The sequence below is a fragment of the Acipenser ruthenus genome, chromosome 1 (genome assembly GCF_902713425.1).
Source record: "Acipenser ruthenus chromosome 1, fAciRut3.2 maternal haplotype, whole genome shotgun sequence".
Lineage (NCBI taxonomy): Eukaryota > Metazoa > Chordata > Actinopteri > Acipenseriformes > Acipenseridae > Acipenser > Acipenser ruthenus.
The window spans coordinates 34,412,489-34,421,657 of NC_081189.1; the positions used below are offsets into that span (position 1 = coordinate 34,412,489).

General features: G+C 43.2%; 1 protein-coding gene across 4 annotated transcripts; it reads right to left on the reverse strand.

Moving 5' to 3' along the window:
- Positions 1-34: 34 nt before the first annotated feature.
- Positions 35-5,505, reverse strand: LOC117420786 (protein phosphatase 1 regulatory subunit 3B-like). Of its 4 annotated transcripts, XM_034034421.3 has the most exons (3): positions 5,224-5,505; positions 4,668-4,808; positions 35-3,098 (listed from the first exon to the last, which is right to left on the reverse strand). In XM_034034421.3, the coding sequence occupies exons 1-3, from the start codon at positions 5,235-5,237 to the stop codon at positions 2,216-2,218; spliced, it is 1,038 nt and encodes a 345-aa protein (XP_033890312.1). In that variant the 5' UTR covers positions 5,238-5,505; the 3' UTR covers positions 35-2,215. The 4 variants fall into 4 exon arrangements, with proteins under 4 accessions (XP_033890312.1, XP_033890314.1, XP_058880133.1 ...); XM_034034423.3 differs by lacking the exon at positions 4,668-4,808 and having other exon boundaries at positions 5,224-5,502; XM_059024150.1 differs by lacking the exons at positions 4,668-4,808; positions 5,224-5,505 and adding an exon at positions 5,149-5,187.
- Positions 5,506-9,169: the final 3,664 nt, after the last annotated feature.

Below are 9,169 nucleotides of genomic sequence, written 5' to 3' on the forward strand. Positions count from 1 at the left end.
CGCCATGCTGCACATAGTTTATGGTACAAGTCACTTTCAAAGAAAAAGTATAAACTCATTTTATTACACACATTGGCAAAAATAGTTCAGATTTACCTTTTTACAATCCAAAACATTATTTCCTACTAACTAGGTGCCCTTTCCATTATTATGAACAATTTGGTGAATTTCATTATATTTTTCAGTGTGCCCCCACCTGCAGTGTACAAATAGCTAAAACCAGGTTTTAAAAAAAACTTTTTGCAATAATGTGTGGTAGATAGAAGAACGCCAAAGAAGATCACCTTTCAAGCCCTTTAGCAAACACTGTAATCTCTACTTTAAAGTGCAGGAGGTATTCAAATTTTAAAAAATGACGATTAAAAATTCTGACGTCATTTACCTTGAATCCCTTGTACTCGTGATCATTTTACAATTATTAATCATTTAAAACAAAAGTGGCGACTCACATTGACAACTTTCAAATGAAAGGGTATGACAATAAAAAGGCAATTACATAAATAAATACTGCTAATTCTCTTCGGTTTAGAGATCACATTTAATTTTTTTTTTTAAGTAGCCATGATTGTTTTAAAATGGGATCTCCAATTTTTCTTGAAAATATTCACTTGCCCTCAAAGATTATAATAAACTTACAAACAATCCCTTTTTTCATTTAGCAAGAGAATGGGGGCCCATAGTACAATACGGACAGATGTCTACAATACAGAGAGATACCAGTTTTTTTAGGCACACAGTCTACAAAAGGATTAGCCTACATATTCCCTTTGTATGCCCAGAAATAACTTGCTACAAGTTCATATTTCTTCTATATACATATAAGGACTCTGACCAAAACGCATAGAGGGATATCGGTGTTACACAAACACTTTCTTATTTAAACATATACCTCAATAGACCGTTTACACAAAAAAAAAAAAAAAAAAAATCTGGATCTGATGGCAAAGAATAAATACTTGCCACAAGCTCCATTTATGGATTCCAGAAATAATGCAAATTTAAAACACTTCCACTATACCCAGTAAATGGCCTTGTGGTTCCTCTGAACCGGAAGGTAAAATATTTGATCCCTGACAATACATAGAGACCAAGATACTAAGCTTTAGCTTTGAAGTTTGTGTGTATATGTATGTGAGATTTTATATAAATCACACACACTTCACAGCTAAAGCTTAGTTGCTTGGTCCCATTCAGTAGCACCTAGTAGTGAGGGCTATCAAAGGCGGAATGGGCAGGATGATAAAAATCCTATTAGAGCTATCTTGTAAGACAAAAGTTCTATTAGAATAAGGGGTTTAGATTGTTATGGACATGATATCATATATACCCATGAAAAAGCAACAACCACTCTGACTGCCACTCAACTCTGCTGCTTTTTCGATACCCAAAACACCCAATTCCCTTTTCTTATGCAGCACTACCTGTATATGAAACTGTATTTAAAAATAAATCTTACTGCAGGTATGCTGATTTTCTGGACAAATGTTCCCTCCTTTTTTCCCCCCTTATTCAATGGCCTAACCGATGCAATTTTATTTCATTACCTGACTGACAAAAGTGTGCAATGGCAGGAGGTTACAGGTGATGGTTGTGCACAACATACCATGTACTACTAAAAAGTGGCTGTGGGAAGCCCTAAATATGTAATGCACTCAGCAGGGAATCTACCTTCCATTTACAATATAGTGCAATCCTCATTCGTGGTGGTTACATGGCAAGCATGCTTACTGCAATTATAGCAGCAAAAGGGTACAGTACAGCCAACCTTACTTTTTAATCTTGAGTAAGCAAGTCAAAATGTGTCCTATCTTGTGACAAAGCAAAATGTTGGCTTCAATGTTCCCTTCACAGATTTCAGGAAGCAAGTTACCAAGACTACCACAATGGTATTTAGTAGTATTGCACTGTGTTAATCTTTTCACCGGCCTAGCAAAAAGGCCCCATCTGAAATTGTTATAAAGGTTGTGTCAAGATTCAATTGACAGAGGTCAAGGTCCAATATTACTGTAACAGCTTAAATATTATTGGTGGAAGTGACCCATAACCAAATACATTTCTGACTACACACCTCCATCTAGGCAAGTTCCTTGTGGTCAGTTCTCATAAACCCAACAGTATTAGGTGCTTAACCTTCAACGTTTCACAGATCAGATAAAAAGAGAAACAAGTAGATCATATGGCTCTTCAGCATGGATATGTCCCTCAACAAAACAAGTTAGTAATAAGGCCCTATTTTTTCAAAGCCTTCATAGCAAGGCCATTCGGGAAAAATACCATACGAGCATCTAGGGCTGCCATAGGGGTCAAAATGAATACCTACGTCAGAAAACCCATTAACGTGAGAACCGTTCACTCCGTTCTCTGGAGAGGTTTTTAGTACAGATCGAATCACCTTGTAATTTTGGCCTTGGTTGCTGTCCCAGAAATCCTTCCCATTGCTTGTGTAGCACAGAGCGAATTCTATGCGTTCATGTGGTGGTATGTTGTGTGGCAGGTCGATCTCGAAGGAGAAAGTGTCCCTGTCAGAGCCTGTGTAAATGTCATTTACATACTGGCACTGGTGGTCTATGAAGCTCTTCCAAGTGTTGAAGGTGACCCGCAATTTGACAGACTTCTCAAATGCCAGATTCTTGACTTTCACTGTGCCCACCAGGGTTTTCTCTTTCAGCATGCAGTTCTCCAAGCAAACATGGTCATTCTCCAGCCGCTGCCTGAAGGCCAGGTAGTCTGCAGAGGGCTGCTCGAAATCCAGCACCAGGCTGTCCCTCTCCACCGACAAGTTCACCACCGTGTCGATCAACTCCTGGATGTTGTACGGGATTTCAATGGGGTCTTCAAACTCTGAAAAGATCTTGACCATTGTCAGCGCCAGCCCCTTGTGGTCTGCAAAGGACACTTGCTTCTTAGCTCTGCACTCCCCTTCAGTGCTGGTACTGGCCTCTTTATGCTTCACTTCCACACTAGAGCACTGAATGCAAGGCCTCAGGGGCTTCGTGCGCTTGGGCCTCCTTTTGTAAATGAAGTCATCACTTGCCATGTACAGAGGCATGGCCAGCTCTACAGGCAAGGTAGACTTATGGGAGAAAAAGCTGAAGATGCTGCAAATAATAGGAAAATAAACGTTATTATAAATTACAATTTGCTACCAATGGTGCATCATGTATAACTTAGTTTCCAAACACATGAGCTGTAGGCATATGAGGTTCATGCTTAAAATATCTAATGGTAATCAAGACAAGAAATGTTGAATGTCAGTGCTGAATGTGTCTTCCCACTGTCTAAGGCATCAAATCCATCCAAAAAGTAAAGCCATTTACTGGATTTTTTGATTTGTGAAACTTTAAAAAAAAAAAAAAAAACCTGACACTTAAACTTGTCATATCTGTAAACAATCAGAAGACAGTTATCTGTAAATAAATTAGATACATTCTGCATATACTATATGTTCACTACATTAAGATGTGGGAAAAGTATTTAAAAAACATTCAATACACTATTTATACATCTATTTGACAGCAATTAAAAGTTTGAGCAACATTCTAAAAGTTTAAACATGTATATGTTGTTAAACTCTAAACTATACCCCCCCCCCCCCCATGTGCTCAATGTGGATTTCTAGAGGGGGCACCCCTCTGAAAAACAATTTCAAGAGAAATTAAAAACAAAAGGAAAAAAAAGAAATAATTGTTGATAATGACAAAATGCTAAACTGGACACAACACATAGGCCTATCTGATTCAGATCACAGCAGTCAGTTGATATTTAAGTGAAGTTCAATTAGACTCTTGACATTTGGAAAGTGCAAACATTCAGGTTGTCATGTCACTGCTATGCTTGTTCACCAGGGAAATCCTTTTCAAAACATACTGTGCTCTTGAAGGCTGGTTACAGTTTTGATGCTTGCTGCACCATGAATACTACTGTTCCAGAACCACCACTAACATTAAAAAAACGTAATTTGTTTAACTTTCAATATATGAACAGGCAAAGGGCTGATGAGTACATTTCTAAATCACCCATCCAGCCACCACTTTCTGACCAAGTTATTTTTGGAACAACCAGGTGCTTCTACCAAGATACACTGACATTTTATATTGATTAAAACACCAAGTCAGCAATTCAGACACGTCACTGTACTACTACACCTAACCTAGACTTCACCATATCATACAGGAATACACATTTGGTTAATAAAAGCTAAATCAAACACACACACACACACACACACACACACACAGACCATCTATCTGTCGACATTAACTGACCTCAAATAAGGCTTTACCACTACTTCGTGGCCTTACCATAACTTTAAAAAAAAAAAAAAAAAAACACTGGAAAAGGAGTGCAACTTTAAAACAGTTTTTTAAATCGATTTTATCAATTGGTAATTTCAGTAGTTTGTCATTTATTTTAATGGAACCGTGGAAGACTGTGCAAAAAAATATTGTGCGTAATTTCTAAAGCTTTTAATTTCTCAATTAGGGGACCTAAAAAAAACTATGTTGTCCAGGAAATTGTTAGCACTGGGTTCCTGAAAGACTTTCAAGCAAGGAGGATATGAAAATATATACTATTTACCAACGCCAGCATCTTACAAAAAAAATAAAATATAAAATACCGGTACAATCCAACATGTTATTGTCAAAGAAAACACACAACAACGTTACCTAGCCGAGTCTATTTGTAACTTCTGTAGAACAAGACTCTTGAGTCTTGTCAAGAAATTCGTTTTTGGTCCAGTCTTTCGGCGCGTTCTCTTCCTGGTTTTAACAGCTGTTCGGAGCAAAAGCTCTCCTCCCCCTATCGTTCTGAAAACGAACCAGTACAAAAGCAAAGTTAATTGCTTGCACATGCTAAAACTATATTGCACGAAATAACAACTTCGTGCTGCTTTATATGTAATCTGTACAAAGAGCCCGCCATAACGTTGTTGTGTGGAGAATACCTAGTTTCTGTAGCACACGGTACCGTACACAATGTGAGATTTCCAATGCACAAGAGTCTTGGTTTGAAACTACAACTTTGTTTAAATTTTACAGTGTGGACCTGAAGTCGTCACACTGTTATACTGTGTCTTTGTTATTTCTGTTTTTATTTACCGACGGTAATTTACGTATAAATAACCCATTAATAAAGTTCTGCAATTACCCAATAGAGACGAACACAGTATTTGACAATTTCAAAAGGCTGTGACAAAAAAAACCACAAAGCATATATACATACCTGGTGCAATTCATTTGAAAACCGCAGGCAAACGCAAATTCGAGAGGAGTATTAGAATTGCATGTGCCCGTTAACAATCAAATAAAGTGCATTATTAACTTATCGGGTTGTTCCGGTGTGCGTTTCACTTATTTCCACGATTTAAGAGTTGCTTTGTTTATTACTGCAGCCATACAACCGTTCTTACAGCACGACTTCACTTTGCAATTCCATTGTTTTAATAAATGAACTACTCTGTGTGAAGTGGCTTTCTACCACAAACAGGTTCCACGTGAACCCAGCTGCGGGGCCAATCACTTTGGTCCTAATTCTGCATTGACCAATGGAAAAACAGACCCAGAGTGAATGATCAGGTCATGAGTGCGTGATAGGAACGCCAGCCTGAAAGATGCCTCAGGTTGTGGCGTCGTCATACAAGTAGAGGGAGCAATTGTGATTGTAATTTGGTTCACGACTCCCAAAAGTTAAATATTTTCGTCGGAAACGTCAAACATTTTTTTTTTTTTTTTAATGCAATAGAAACCAGCGTCTAAAATATGTACAAGCAACTTAATTATCTCAAATAAATCGAAAATAGTAAATTGTAAGTAAATGACACTTTAGAAAAGTATGCACAATTCAAATTGGTTATAGTTTTCTGACGTATTTACTTTCAAAAAGCTTATACTGCAATACTATTCTGCAGAATTTACCATGCATTTACAGCAAATTACTGCTAGATTTGTATTCTTTAAGGCAGAAACAGTGAAATGTATTAACACTGCAGTAAATGGCAGTATTTTTTTTATAAAGGTAAAAAAACAAAACAAAAAAAAAACCAAAAAAAAAAACCACATTGGTCAAACAAGGCTTGCTCATGCAGGAAATATGAAATTCATCCCTTTAAAAAAAACAAGCAACTGGGTAACACTTGTCTTTGTTCATGGTGGTATAGGTGGTATTTTTGTAAGGTGGTGTTTGAATTGGCTGAGTTTGTGTGTGATTAGTACCAGGTGAGTGGCTAAATTGATTAGCAGTTGATTTTGCTATTTGATTGGTTTCCACACAGTTTAGTTGGTTCTTTTGCCAAGCAGGGGTAACAACATTTATTCAAGCAGCTTATTTTAGCGCCAGCACGAAGTGCCAGCCAACAGAAGAGCCTCAACAAAAGAGCCGGGAGTCTAGCTGTGGGAGTCCAGCGAGGGGAGGCCTGCGCTGAGACGCTGTTCGACTAGATCCGAACCTACCAGCGCTCTGGAAGAAGCCATCTACTAGTCAGGTCTGTATCCTCCACCCCACTGCTCCTACTGTGCCTTTTGTCTTGCTTGTCCTGCTATGACTGTCTCTCACATCCCTGTTCTGTCCTCCCGTCCTCGTCCTCTGCCCTCCCTCCGCTACTGCTCCTCCAACCCCTCTAACCTCATTTCTCTGCCTCTCCCCCCCTCCCGCACACTCTCTGGTGCACTCTGGAACTGTCACTCTTCTGCTAACAAAGCTGATTTCATCTCTGCCTTTGCCTCCCACCTCTCGCTCGATTTCCTTGCTCTCACTGAAACCTGGCTGTCCCCTGATAACACTGTTACTCCTGCTGCCCTGTCCTCTCTCTACGTCCTGTCCCATACCCCGCGTCTCACCGGACGGGGAGGTGGGACGGGTCTTCTCCTCTCTCCCTCCTTACTCTTTTCTGTCCCCTCTGATCTCACCTCCCTCTCTGTCACTACCTTTGAATTTCATGCAGTCCAACTAACCTCTCCCTGTCAACTCCTGCTCATTGTTTTGTACCGCCCCCCTGGGCCTCTCACTCACTTTCTGGATGAACTCGACTATCTACTCTCCTCCCTCCCCTCTCTGTCTACCCCGACTGTCCTGTTGGGTGACTTCAACATCCATCTCTCCAACCCCAGCCACTCTGCTGGATTCCTCCCTCTCCTTCACTCCTTCGACTTCTGTCTCTCTCCGTCCCCTCCTACCCACAAAGCTGGCCGTCAACTGGACCTCACCTTCTCCAGGGCCTGCTGCCCCTCCAACCTCTCTGTCACCCCCCTGGACCTCTCTGATCACTATTTCATCTCTTTTTCTCTGTCTCTCCCCCCTCTCCCTGCTCCTCCTACCCCCACTGTCACCTCTCGCCGTAACCTCCGCTCTCTCTCCCCCTCTGTCCTTGCCTCCACTGCTCTCTCTCACCTCCCTCCTATCGACTCCTTTTCACAACTCTCCGTAGACTCTGCTACCTCCACCCTCTTCTCCTCACTCACCTCCTCCCTCGACTCCCTCTGTCCCCTCACCTCCCGACCCGCTCGCCCCTCCCCTCCCCATCCCTGGCTCTCCTCTGTGCTCCGCTCGGCAAGAATCACACTGCGATCTGCTGAAAAGAAATGGAAGAGAACCAAACTCCCTGCTGCCCTAGACCTTTACCGCACTCTTCTCTCCTCCTTCTCCTCTACTCTCTCCTCTGCTAAATGTGCTTATTTCCAATCTGTAATCCAAGCCTCCACTAACAACCCACGTAAACTATTCTCTACCTTCTCCTCCCTCCTAAACCCTCCCCCCCTCCTCCTCCCTCCTCTATCTCCCCTGACGACTTTGCCTCCTTCTTCTCTTCTAAAATCTCAGATATCCGCAAACTCTTTAACACCTCTCCCTCCCCCGCACCCCCTCCTGCTCCAACCCCTACACCCACTACATCCCCTACTAACTCGCCCTCCCTCTCCACCTTCTTGCCCCTCTCAGACTCTGACCTCTCCTCCCTGCTCCAGGGTCACAAACCCACCACGTGTGCCTTGGACCCCCTCCCCACTCACCTCTTTCAAGCTGCTGCTCCTGCTCTACTCCCCTTCATCTCCTCCCTCCTCAACACCTCTCTACTTTCTGGCATCTTCCCCTCTGCCTTCAAAAAAGCCTCTATCACTCCCCTCCTCAAAAAACCTACCCTCGACCCCACCTCCCTCCAGAGCTACCGTCCTGTCTCCCTCCTACCCTTCCTCTCCAAAACCCTCGAGCGGACTGTACACCGCCAGCTCTCTGCTTTCCTGTCCAACCACTCTCTGCTTGACCCTCTCCAATCTGGCTTCCGCTCTGCTCACTCCACTGAAACCGCCCTTCTCTCTGTCACCAACTCACTTAAGTGTGCCCGAGCTGCCTCTCTCTCCTCTGTCCTAATTCTCCTCGACCTCTCTGCTGCCTTTGACACTGTTGATCACTCTATTCTACTATCATCTCTTGCTGACCTGGGGATCTCTGGCACTGCTCTGGCCTGGTTCTCCTCCTACCTCTCCAACCGCACTTACCAGGTAACCTGGCGTGGAGCAACCTCCACACCTCACCCTCTCTTGACTGGAGTCCCCCAAGGGTCAGTCTTGGGTCCTCTCCTGTTCTCTCTCTACACCCGCTCCCTGGGCCCCCTCATCGCATCCTATGGTTTCTCATACCATTTCTATGCTGATGATGCTCAGATTTTCCTCTCCTTCCCCACCTCTGACTCCACCATCTCCTCCCGTATCTCTACCTGTCTGTCTGCTATTTCCTCCTGGATGCACTCGCATCACCTCAAACTCAACCTCTCTAAATCTGACCTCCTTTTCTTTCCCTCCTCCTCCCCCTCCTCTGATCTCTCTATCTCTGTTCCTCTGGAATCTACCACACTCTCTCCCTCTTCCTCAGCTAAAAACCTTGGAGTCACCCTGGACCCCTGCCTCTCTTATTCCCAGCACATCTCCACTCTGGCACGCACTTGCAGATTCTTCCTGAGCAACATCCGAAGAATCCGACCCTTCCTCACCAACTATGCTACCCAGCTCCTGGTCCAGGCCCTGGTACTCTCCCGCCTAGACTACTGCAACTCCCTCCTGGCTGGCCTCCCTGCGTCCGCCACCCGTCCGCTCCAGCTCATCCAGAACTCTGCTGCTCGCCTGGTGTTCTCTCTACCTCGCTTCGCCCACGCTACTCCACTACTCCGCTCGCTCCACTG